Source organism: Typha latifolia, chromosome 6 (assembly GCF_019914945.1).
Source record: "Typha latifolia isolate L0001 chromosome 6, TyphaL0001v2, whole genome shotgun sequence".
Lineage (NCBI taxonomy): Eukaryota > Viridiplantae > Streptophyta > Magnoliopsida > Poales > Typhaceae > Typha > Typha latifolia.
Genome location: NC_133091.1, coordinates 4515212 through 4528108, shown reverse-complemented (window position 1 = coordinate 4528108; position 12897 = coordinate 4515212). Strand labels below are relative to the sequence as shown.

Genomic DNA, 12897 nt, shown 5'->3' with positions numbered 1-12897 from the left:
CTGTGGCTTCATTTCTAGATCCTCGATATAAAATGAGTATTATGAAATTTTACTTTCCTCAAATTTATTCTCTTGGTGGTGTTAAGGAACTTGAGGAAGTTCGTGAAATCATAAAGAAGTTGCATGATGAATATGCATCTAAATTTTCACGTCCTTTTTGATTGTGATGTGAATGTAAGCACAAGTGAAGTTATCCAAAGTAGTGGAACTGTTTTTGATGAGTTTGACGAGGATAGAAATAGAAGATTTGAACAATTTTTAATTGAAAAATCTCAACATCAATCTCCTAAGACAGATTTGGATTTATATATTGAGGAGGGCTCACTTCTATGGCAGCATAATAATACTAAATTTGATATACTATCTTGGTGGAAAACAGAAGGTGCAAAGTATCCTATATTATCACGAATTGCTCGTGATGTGTTGGCAATTCCAGTTGCCACAGTTGCCTCTGAATCTGCATTTAGCACAGGTGGTCGAGTAGTAGATGCTTATCGCAGCAGGTTGGATCCTGAAGCCGTGGAAGCTCTAGTATGCACTCAGGATTGGATAAGATCTACAAGAAAAGGTACTGATTATTTTATTTTCTTAATTTTTATAAATTAGTATTGAATACTAATTTCAATTTTTTTTTTCTTATTAGGAGAAGTAGCATCAATTGTTAAGGATGTTGAAGAATCTGAAGTATCCGGGGACGTTTCAGTTTCTGACATACAATCAATGACATGTTCACTAGATTAAATGTAATGCAATCTTTTATGCTTAAATTAAATTTGAATTGCATATGAAATTGTATGAACAATTAATGGTATTACTTGATATGTTTCAATTCATAGATTTTTAGTTCAACAATTAAACTAATGTCATTCATTTATTTTTGCAGATCCTCTTTAAAGTGTATCACTACTCGGTTGGCTTGATTGAAGATTAGAAAAATGTGAAATGTCACAAAATTATAGTGGAATTGGTGGTCACTTTGGTTGGCTTGATTCAATATTGGCCTTTTTATTGTACTTGCATTATTTTTTAAGTTTTAGTGTAGTATGGTTATTATTACAATGTGAACAAGTTGGTCATCTTTTTGTTATCCTCTTTTCATTATATCTAAGCATATATGTCATGAAATATTGTGAAATTATAGTAGAATTGATGGTCTCATGTTATAGTGAATTGTAGTCGAATTGATGGTCTCATGTTCTAGTGAATTGTAGTGTTATTATTTTTTTTATAGTGAATTATAGTAGAATTGGTGGTCTCATGTTCTAAGCATGAACATAGTAATCTTATGTTTTTGCACTAGATGTTAGTTTATTATGTTTTTAGAATTGATGCTTTTATGTTGTAGTGAATTATAGTGTTATCATCTTTTTCTAATAAATTGTAGTGTTATATTTAAGCATGAACAGGGTAATCTTATATTTTTGCACTAGATGCTAATTTGTCATGTTTTTAAAATTTGTGGTCTTATGTTATAGTGAATTATAGTGTTATCATCTTTTGTAGTGAATTGTAGTGTTATCCCTCTTTTTATAGTGAATTATAGTGTTATCTTCTTTTGTAGTGAATTTTAGTGTTATCCCCTTTTTGTTATATCTAAGCATAAACATAGTGAGATTCATTTTGTATTCATATCCAATTATAATTCAAATTTTTTTATCTAGTTTGTGTTCGTATTTGATTAAGATTCGATTCGTAGCCGATTAAGATTCGATTCGTATCCGATTAAGATTCAATTCGTATCCAATTCGTATTCGTATCCGTTTAATATCCGACCCATATCCGAAAAATATCCGTATCCGTTTAATATCTAATCCATATCCGAAAAATATCCGTATCCGTTTAATATCCGATCCATATCCGAAAAATATCCGTATCCGTTTAATATCTGATCCATATCCGAAAAATATCCGTATCCGTTTAATATCCGATCCATATCCGAAAAATATCCGTATCCATTTAGTTAGGATATGGTTTTGCATTTTGCTATCCGTCCAATATTCGTATCCGTATCCAGAGTAAAAATATGGATCCGGATGTGGTTTGAGCACTATCCGATCCGTATCCGAACCGTTTTCACCCCTAATCTACACACCCGGAGAAGGAAAAAGAAAAAATCAACACCCAGCCAAAATAGGATAAATTATATGGATAATTATATCTAGACCTTTAACTATGATCTACTTTCACATAGTATTGTTTAATTTTCGTGACATATGATTATATGAATTCTTATTTTTTAAGAAGGAATCAGAATCAGAATCAGAATCTAATTAAACTTTTATTAAATAAATATGTTTGTAGTTATAGAGAGAAAAGAAACAAAGAAAATAAATGATATTCCCCATTTCCCAGCAGAGCTTCCACATTAAAAAAATTAAATTTTTGAAAGAAATTGAAATAGCCCATAAAATTTTCCAACCCGGTAGGACTCTCCATACTTCTTTAGTTAATTATTCATTATATCATCAATTTTAGACTATAAATTATTTTACTTTTATTTTAGAAAAAAAAAAGAGAAAAGTTGAGGATATTTAAATTATTCCGTACAAAATTTAACTTTAGTTTTCTTTTTTTCATTTAATTTTTCTTCTGTTGCTAAGAAACCATGTTAACTATTTTATATGTCCTTAAGCAAATCCTAAGAAAAAGAGATTTATACAGTCGCTCTCTCTGGCAATTGACTTGCTATTAATCTAAGATAACTTCTTTAGATTAATACTATATAAATAATTATCTAAATTCTCATTCTCTGGTGTGGCACTTATGTACAATAATTTGGTGAATAGTTTGAAAACTATATATAAATAGAGAGAGTATTTTTGCCAAATATTGCACCTTTGTTAAAAAAAAATATATATATATATATATTAATTGGTCAAAACCTCGTTCATTAATATTGCTGAAGCACAAGAGTATAAATCAATTCAATAATAGTTAATTAGTGCAAAAGCCAAAAAGGCTATTATTTTATATGCCCTAAGTTACCAATCTTATTTTAAATCTTTTAAAAGTTAACAAACTATCATTTTTATATCCATTGAATTCAACTCGAGATTCACAAAAGCTCATCGTGCTCCCGAGATGCAACAAATTAATGGGTTGAAATTGTTTAAGCTTTTAACACTTTTATAGTCGAATAAGCCAAAGAGTGATAGAATTAGTGGCATATCATTACATATATTTATGTGCAATTTATTTAAATTCTAATGTAGTGATGTTGTGATTAGTCACCCACCATCAGACATAGATGTAAACAAATACGAATGTGCTTGTTCTTCACCATGTACCTGTCAGCACTCAGCAATGTTTGAAGGACTACGCAATCAAACTGTCTACTTTTATATTGCAGTAGCTGATGAAATACTAGATAGGACTATGTCCAAACTTTGAAGATGATGTACTCAGGATGGCTTGTTAGATATGAGCAAGAGATTCCATCGTGGTAAGTGTGAAAATACTTTACTTTATTTTTTGAGAGAAAGCTAGTAAATGAGAACAATTACTTAACTTCTAGAGATCACAGGAAGACAATATAATACATAGAATAGAAGAAGGATATAACGATAACTCTTTTATACAAGCCTCACGTTTAACTGCTCTAGAAATGGAAAAAAGCATCAAGCCTGAGGTTACAAGATGAAGCAAGACGCTAGCAAATTCACATATGTAGAGAGCCTCGAGTTATATTATGGTTTTGTCGCAACCCGTCCAAGGAATTTGTATCTTAGAGGATTAAAGATCACCGACCTATATTAGAATAGAAAAAAAAAATAAAAAATCTATAACACATTAAACCTTGCAGCAAGGGCTAAGCAAAACTACAAGCATGATCATACAAAAGGCATGGTGTCTAGATTTGATCGGTCATGACAGGGCATACAAGAGGTAGTAGGCAATAACGATTTTTAGTGATGGTGGAGATGATGAGGGAGGAGGAGAAGCTGTCTGATCATGTCGTTGGCGCGTAAGTTGCTACTATGCACAAGAAGTGAGAAAGGGGAGGATCGGAGCAGCAACGAAGGCCACTGCACAATGACGGCAAATAGATATGCCACCATGACCGTGATCATAGTGCCCATTGCAAAATGGTGACCCCAACAACAATAACCTTTGCGCGATAACGAAATGGAAGCGTTAGCCACAACAAATGGTAAGGAGAGACCGAGCCAAGAGAGAAGAAGAAAAAAAAAATAGAGGAGAGAATGATACGGCTCTCCTCCTCCTAGGCAAAGAGCTAGGGGATGGGAGAGGGAGATGACCATTAACATCGATATTAATGTGGAAAACCCTCATATGACAGGTAAAAATAAACTTTTGTGAAACCCTAGCATAGCTTAACTCTACTAATGTCAGTTGTGTGCGTCTAGCACACAATAAAGTTAGTTCGGGATGAAAATATAATAGATAAAATATGGTTGATATTAATAAGAGTAAAAGTGTAATACATAAGAAGTATTTTTTTCGGTTACAAATTTGCCACATAAAACATCTTACATATAGATAGAATTTAAAATTATTTCCTGAAGTATTTTCGTCAAATAATCATTGAGAATATCTAAATTTTATAATTTTTACGATTCCATTTTAGTGCCCTTATAAATGTAAAAATGTAATAAATGAAAGGTAATAACCATTTGTAGGGGTTTTAGTGTAATACACAAGGATATGATAGCTATTAATTAAGTCATCATTTGCATAATTTTTCCACATATCTACTCTCTCTCTCTCTTATTACCCAACTATCTCACTAGATTCTGACAAGTATCTAATGCATATCTACAATAAATAAGAATATTTTAATTTAAATTCATATGTCAAATTAAAGACATTTGAATTAATTTTTTATTTATTTATATTCTATATTATATCAAAAATAATTATTATATTAATAGCTTCGACGCCCAAAAGATTGTGTTATTAGGTGAGCACCTAACAATCTATCTGTAGTGATCTTCAAAATCCAATTCAATCTATGAATTTAAGCTATTAGGTAAAGACATATATATATATATATATCATATTACGTTTTTTTTTCTTCAAATGTTCTAAACTCAGTACTTAGTGCAAAAAAAAAATAGAGTGAATTGAACATGTACAAATATAGGTGTTCATGGGTCGAGCCAATTTCGGGCCGAGTCAGACTCTAGAATAGAAAACTCAAGCTTGAAGTTTGGGCTCGCGTAGATCTACAAAAGGCAACCATGAGGAAGGAAGAGTAGATTGGTAGAGGCAATGAAAAATAGAGAAAAAATAGATCCCGCCGACGAAGCGGAGGGAGAAGGAGAAGACAAGGAGGATAGCCACGCAAAGAGTTTTTGTAAATAATTACAATATCCAAGCAAGAAAATAAGTATGACTGTTATGTATTTAGAGTAGTTGTTAGAGAAAGGTGGCACCTAATAGTTTTTGGTGAGATTCAGACTTAGAAACCTTACTATGATGTCATGTTAATTTATTAGATATTCTAATAACTTTATTCTAATAACTTTACTCACAAGAGAATGATAATTTTTATATTTTATATTTTAAAATACGCTGTATCTTTTAACTGTTATACTAGTTTTAATTATACTTCGAAATTTTTTCAACATACTTTCCTGTCAATCTGAAGCAAAGCACTGATACTATATTAAATGACTAATTAATATAAAGCTTAAGCTATGTAGATAATGAATCAACAATTTATACCATGCTTTTAACAAAACTATCTAAAATCTACCGGTTAGTTTTTCATGAATTTTGACACCAATATACTTGAGAGAAACTTAGTACTTTCACTTACGTTAGGAAATTGGTGTAATTTCTAAGTTGTTCATAGTTTAGGGAAAATAATTGGGTTTTGACTATAGTAGATCATTTAAAAATAATTAAATACCCTAATACCAGCTCATCAGCTCGGTAGACAACCGCTAACACAGTATCATTTTATGTTAAAATATTAATAGAATAGTAATTTATGAATAATTTTATTTAGACCTAATCTATCGCTCATTTTCATATAATGAACTTATTTTTAAGTACTCACCGACTCCTTAAATTATTGAAACCTCTCAAATTCTTATTATATTAATATTTTATTATTTTTTCCATCTATAAATTATCATGTAATTCACTTGTGACTAAATTTATCATCTTTACACCATTCTTTTTGGAGGGAAAAAAAGAAAGAGAAATAGTAACATACCAAAATACTGGTATAAGTATAGGGGTATTTTATGGGTCAAAGATGCAAGCTTGCATTAGGCCGTGACGGAAGTATCAACCCGTTCCGTTCCCTGGCAGTCGCAGTGGGCCCGGCCCGTTCCTGCGAATGGCGTAACCACAAGAAATAAGGCATTGTCCGTCGTCTTCTTCCGCACTTGACGATAGAAGTAATACCATACCAATCACGCTACTTCCCCGCATCCTTATCCCTATCTCTTATAGTCTTTGACCAAATTAGTCGTCTTCTAGACTTTATTTACCAAAATGAATCACAATTCAAATTTAATACCAAAAAGTCAGTAAATCAAACAATTAATTTATCAGCTTTTTACTTTTACATAAATTTTATTGATGAAATTAAGGCACTGGACTGCTTAATTTAAAAATGAATATTTAGTTGAAGCTTAATCAGAGCTTAAATGAGAAAAATATAGATAATATATACATTAAAAAAATTTAGAGTAGTCTATATAAATTTGTACTCAGTTACTCATCCAAATTATAACTTTAATACTATTTCAACATTTCTAAAATTGTAAGATGTGATTTATTTTGACAAAAAAATAAATAAAGGGTAGTTTGGTAAAAAGAAAACTCTCTTATCTCTTGGCCCCCTATTTATTGTTACGGACACCCATACCTTTCCCCAGCTCTTGGGTACTAGGCCATCATGTTACTTGCCTCGAAAACCACAGGCCTATAAAATACATCGCGGGTCGTCTTACCATAGCACGTGTCGCTTCATTATTGGATCGCCGTGGCGGCCTAACGGTGCGGACCCGCCTGCACCACGTTATCATCTGCTTTCTGCGGTCAGTTTCTTTTTTTTATTTATTTTTTAAATAATATATATCATTCCAGGCCCCTACATTGTGTGTTAATTCGGATCTGTACTTTTCGAAAACCTACAAGGTGCGAATCAGAATAAACGTGAAATGCGTGGTGCAAATTTACAAAATTCCTGATCTCAGAGGGAATTTTGCATTTAACACCCTGTATAAGTCATAAACTACATCATGCTACAGATTGGCTTTCTAATCAGGATCACAATTCTAATTAATGTAATCGGTGATTGTTTTAGTTGATGCAATTTTGGTCTCAGGCACCACTATAGTCTAATAATCTAATTTTATCATAGAATCTATGACAACGGTTGTGAATTTTGAATTCTTTCATAAACATTAGGGTTTATATTTAGCAATTTTTAATTAAAATATTATATGTGCATAATTTAGTTTTTATTTTTTGGGAGGGTTTCTGGGCTTGTGCAACCTATATGTGAAATAAAAAGTTATACTAGAAAAACCTGCGCAAAAAAGGCCATTATTGGATAAACATAGGGTCTCAAATAAAATCTAGATAAATCTAGGGTCCTATATACAAATTTCCCACCAATCACACGTCGCCCCCGCTATTTAGTAATCAATATACGGAGCCAAAATATCCGCTCCACTTTCTCGCCAATCCTTCTTCGATACTCTTTCTTCTCTGTGATCCGGAGGAGAGGAGAAAAATTAAGCGAGATGGCGAATTCCACCCTGCCTTCGCTTTGGCAATCATCTCTTGTGATGCTTCTAATGATTTTGACTGCTGATCTCCTCTCACACCAGGTCTTTTTTTCGATTTAATAAGTTCCTATTAGATTGCAATCTTTTAGGAGCTTTAATCCTTTATGTTGAACTCAATACTAAATTGATAACGTTGTCGAGATGAAGACTGCAAAGATCTAACTAACTGGTTTGACGAGTTTTTTGAGAGCTCACTTTAAATCAAAGCTCCTTTTTGTGGGACGGATCATGATGTCCTGTTTTTTGTAGCGCTCACAGATAATGGGGATTTCTTTGAACAATACAAGTGTTGGTATATTTTGGGCTGTTGACCGTTTTGGTTTTATAAAAATTCCTTTTTTGGTGGCTATTTTACTTCAATTTTAACATTCTAATTTCCAAGTCTGCACTTTTGTATGCTTATTCTCCATTGTTTCCTTATCACTATATTCGCCTGCAGGCTGTCGCAGTGAAGCCAATACCAAAGCTCAGGACCGATTCAATGATTCTTCAGGTTCCTTCTTTTATCAAGTTAAAAGGGGCTTCCCAAGTGCTATCGTTTTCCTTTTCTTTCTTTCGTCTTAGAGTTTATAAATCATCTTGTTGCTTGTGTCAATCCAGAATGCAATCGTAGACAAAATTAATACACACCCCGGTGCCGGTTGGAGAGCTTCCACTAATCCCCGTTTCGCAAATTACACAGTAAGACGTTATTTACTCAACCTTGAGTCGTTGATGTAATAGAACATCTACTTTTACATGTTCTGGAGTCTGAATGAGCCTTGTACTCGTGCAGATTGGCCAATTTAAGCATATTCTTGGAGTGAAGCTAACACCTCAGAATGAGTTGGAAGATATTCCTGTGAGAACTTATCCGAAATCTTTAAATCTTCCAAAGCAATTTGATGCAAGGACAGCTTGGTCTCAGTGCAGCACTATTGGGAGAATCCTTGGTTAGTTGCACTAATTTTCATGCTTTAGTTTAGACTTTAGAGGACCCAAATCCTTTATATGAGATGCTGACATTTTTTTTTTCCTTTTCGTGCTTCCTTGCCTCGTTATTTTACGGCGTAATTGTTGATTTTGGTGAACAGATCAAGTAAGTTGATCAATATTCTTCATTGCTTAATTATATAGTTCAGGAAAGGTTTTAGATTCACTAAAAAGGTATGAAATCTTGATGAACAGGGTCACTGTGGCTCTTGTTGGGCTTTTGGTGCTGTGGAGTCGCTATCAGATCGATTCTGCATTCATTTTGGCATGGTAAAGTGTAGCTGCAGCTTCTATGAAGATTTCCTAAGTGCTACCTATCTCTTATAGCTAAGTAATGATTTACTCCATGGCAGAACATTTCCCTGTCTGTCAATGATCTCCTCTCATGCTGTGGTTTTATGTGTGGAGATGGTTGTGATGGTGGTTATCCGATATATGCATGGCGCTACTTTGTCCAGAATGGTGTTGTTACTGAAGAGGTACTAAAATTTATTGTAGTCTCACAGTCAACCTTTCGTTATCAATGTTCTTTTCTGAAATATCTGTCTTCCTCCTTAATCTCGGCATACTTCCTCTGCACTATCACTCTTCTGCAATTTTCTTTCAAATTCTTAGGTGAGCATCAAGCTTATATTTGCTTTGCAATATGATAAAAATGAAGATGTGGGCAGTTCTTTCTATTGTAGCCTACAATTTGTGGTTCTTTCTGTTACCCTGGTTTTTTTTTCTTGCTACCCAATCAGCAAAGGCTTTGAATATTGATTGTATTTCTTCGTCCTTGGGTGCATTCCAGTGTCAGAACTTGCTGCTGCATATGATGGGGCATATTCCTAATTAGATTGCTCTATTTATTGTTTAATTATTACGTTGGAATTCCTTTCTTGTGCGATCCAATTTATCCCTTTTGCTGAAGTAATAAGTGAGCTGGCTACCCTAACTCATACAAAAGCATAGAAGCCTTACGTAAAGCGATGACAATTAGTCAATCCAGTTTGTAACTAATTCCATTGTCATGCCAAAATTCTGTTTATGGTCAGAATCAAGAGAGCACTGTATATTGATGAAGTTATAGACATGCCTACGGAAGTAATGGCAAGTTCTCTCTTGCACACTTGCTAATTTGTGAGGTGATAAGCTTTCATCCTGGCCTAGAAGAAGCCTCTTCTGTTTCACATTTATTAGTGTATATTCCTGGAGAGTCTACTGATTTGTTGACAAAATACTGTTGCATACTGAAGCTACATTGTATATAAACTTTTGGAAGCATAGGAGGGTTTTGTAGTAACTTAGTAAGTACTAAGTTGATATGTAGAATTACTATAAGAAGTTTTGGTTTACCAATAAATACCAAATTGTTTGAGATGGGCATGTTTCTCTCAAACATAAATATATAGGCAAAAATTGCACCTCTTGATAGTCCTTATCTTTTTCATTGATGTTCACTATGTGCTTCCGTGATCTCTTACGAGCTTTGAGTGCAAGAATTTAGTTGCCTAACATCCAACTGGATGTACAGTCTTTAACGAGTTAACATTTCATCTTGCAGTGTGACCCATACTTTGATGACATTGGATGTGCCCATCCAGGCTGTGAACCTGCTTATCCAACCCCACAGTGTGAGAAGAAGTGCAAAGTTAACAACCTTTTCTGGGAGAAGACTAAGCATTTCGGTGTCAATGCATACAGAGTAAACTCTGATCCACATGATATCATGGCAGAGGTCTACACAAATGGCCCTGTAGAAGTTGACTTCACAGTTTTTGAGGTACAAATTTAAAGCAATCCTATATGCTAAGATTGCTTTTTTCCTTTCCCTTTGTTTATGTGAACTGTTACTTTGGTAAGGTTAGTCACGGAAAATCTTTATACTCAGCCTTTTCATGGTATATATGTGTTTCTGCATGAAAGAAGGATGACAGGGTTCAACTACTTTTTAGCTTATTATTGCTTATTTACTGATATCTTCATCATCGATAGGATTTTGCTCACTACAAGTCAGGAGTGTACAAGCACATTACAGGTGATGTAATGGGTGGCCATGCCGTTAAGTTAATTGGATGGGGAACCAGTGATGAGGGCGAGGATTACTGGGTCTGCTATCTACCCTTTGGTTCTGAATGCTGACACTTATCTAATCAAATCTGACTTCCGTTATCTCTCTTCTTGCAGCTTCTTGCTAATCAATGGAATAGAGGATGGGGTGATGTAAGTTGATGAACAACATCTCAACATCTCAATCATTACAAATACTATTTTTGTGGGGATCTTTTATAGTAGGTTCTAAGGCATTCCCTTTTATGGTTTGTGCAGGATGGATACTTCAAGATTTTGAGGGGAACGAACGAGTGTGGAATTGAAGATGATGTGGTTGCTGGTTTGCCTTCATCCAAGAACTTGGTCATAAGCTATGCAAGCAGTGATGTAATTGGTGATGCTTCTGCTTGATCATAGATATTTTATGTACCACTACCTATATTTATGCTGTCAAAAGGTTAAATTTCCAACAGGTATGAGGGTAATGTAGATTTTCCTTCTTGTTGGTTGCTAATGTAAAATGAATGAGGATGCTCCAATAATTCAACATTGTACTTTTAGCGCTCTTAAATTGTCGCCACAAGTTGTGGTTGTTTCAACTTTGTTGAAATTTGCATGTTTTTTTTTTCTACACTAATTTTATCTAAACGAGTGGATTTAGACATGCAATAGGTTCATACATGCCATGAAGAGGTACATCATTTAGTCGCCTTGAACTGCTACATTGTGGAATTTAACTTAGATGTGCTGGTGGATATCCTTCTCACAAAACTACTAAAACCATGGAAGCAATGGCTGCAGACATGACTGCGAATTTAGTATCTAATTGTGAGAGAATAAAGTGTTCTTAGTATTGGAAGGAAGGTGGTCAGGAAATGCAACTTCGTGTTTTGGATTCGTCTGCTGCTGCGGTAGTTTTGAAAAACGAACTGTGGAAAAAGTTTATCTTCTCATTTAGTAAAATCATTACGTATACAAAAAGATGGTGCATAATCCATTACTTTGGTCCTTTTTAGAGTATAAGCCAGCTTTTTTGCAATTTAATTATATTTAATTGTTTAATTTAACATATAAAATTGAGTGCATATATTTTCTGTAATTGATGCATATTTTATTATAATAAAGTGTATATAATTTATATATGTGATGCACCTTAAAGTTTTATTATTATAAATTAAAAAATTAAATGTAATAAAATTGCAGGAGACACAGAATGAGCAATCAGCTACGCATAAGAGCTGATGAGTATTTTTCATTTTTATCTCCCCAGGGAACAAGGTTTACATACAAATAGTAAATGCAAATATAGGCATATTTTTAATTTTTACATGGATCTATAATTTCTCTCCTTTTTGTTTATCACGTTTATGTAGTTGTATATAAACCATACTATGGCGAGCAGATGCTTCATTGGTGTAAATATTAATACATAAAAAGGTGACTATCGCACTTACTATCTGAAAAACCCCTAGACATAAGTATGTATCTAAATACTAGGCAATGATATCACATGTTCGCTTAAGTAAAAGTTCGAAGAAATATTAAAAACGAAAGCAGAGATGAACGCCAGGATTTTAACGTAGAAAAATTCAAACGGGAAAAAACCACGGATTCAAATTCGAATCAAAACCAATCACTAGGATAGTAGCAATTACAAGACTGACTCACAAAATAACCCATCGATCCAAACGACTTTGTTCCTCTCAGTCTTGCTCGCTAGAACCCACGATTCACTGCTTCTCGTGATTGATGTCCAACCTCAGTAGCCCTCGAGATTGATCTTTCATCTAGATAGCTCTTAAGACGAAAGATTAAACTTTTTAAAAGAGTAGGACCTTGTTAGTTGAAGAACCGATATAGCTTCAAGAAGTCTCCTTCAAAATTGCTTCTTCAACCACCGTAGAGTTAGGGCATCACAATACTTATATATGATCTCCAAGATAGAGTCAAATCTAAGTCTTATCCGAACTCATGAAAGTGCAAGAATTTCAAACTTCGTTGGTGTGTTCGAACGCGGCCTAGGTGCGTTCGAACGCGACCCAGGTGCGTTCGAACGCGACCCAGGTGCGTTCGAACGACCTGACTTGATCTCAGGTGCGTTCGAACGGGCTCAAGTGCG

General features: G+C 34.0%; 1 protein-coding gene across 1 annotated transcript; it reads left to right on the top strand.

Annotated features, from left to right (window-relative positions):
• Positions 1 to 7644: 7644 nt before the first annotated feature.
• On the top strand, positions 7645 to 11377 carry LOC140791089 (cathepsin B-like protease 2). Its single transcript, XM_073141483.1, has 11 exons — positions 7645 to 7814; positions 8212 to 8265; positions 8373 to 8453; positions 8548 to 8704; positions 8846 to 8850; positions 8940 to 9014; positions 9098 to 9223; positions 10291 to 10509; positions 10722 to 10835; positions 10914 to 10949; positions 11055 to 11377. Exons 1-11 carry the CDS (start codon positions 7728 to 7730, stop codon positions 11187 to 11189), a joined length of 1089 nt encoding a protein of 362 aa, XP_072997584.1. The 5' UTR covers positions 7645 to 7727; the 3' UTR covers positions 11190 to 11377.
• The last annotated feature ends 1520 nt before the right edge of the window (positions 11378 to 12897 follow it).

What these genes read in the sequence shown, in the direction of transcription:
- LOC140791089 (XM_073141483.1), top strand. Translation starts at nt 7,728, where the DNA reads ATGGCGAATTCCACCCTGCCTTCGCTTTGGCAATCATCTCTTGTGATG. An exon ending in CCCGTTTCGCAAATTACACA is followed by an intron (nt 8,454 to 8,547) that starts GTAAGACGTTAT and finishes GTACTCGTGCAG; the next exon opens with ATTGGCCAATTTAAGCATAT. An exon ending in ATGAGGGCGAGGATTACTGG is followed by an intron (nt 10,836 to 10,913) that starts GTCTGCTATCTA and finishes CTCTTCTTGCAG; the next exon opens with CTTCTTGCTAATCAATGGAA.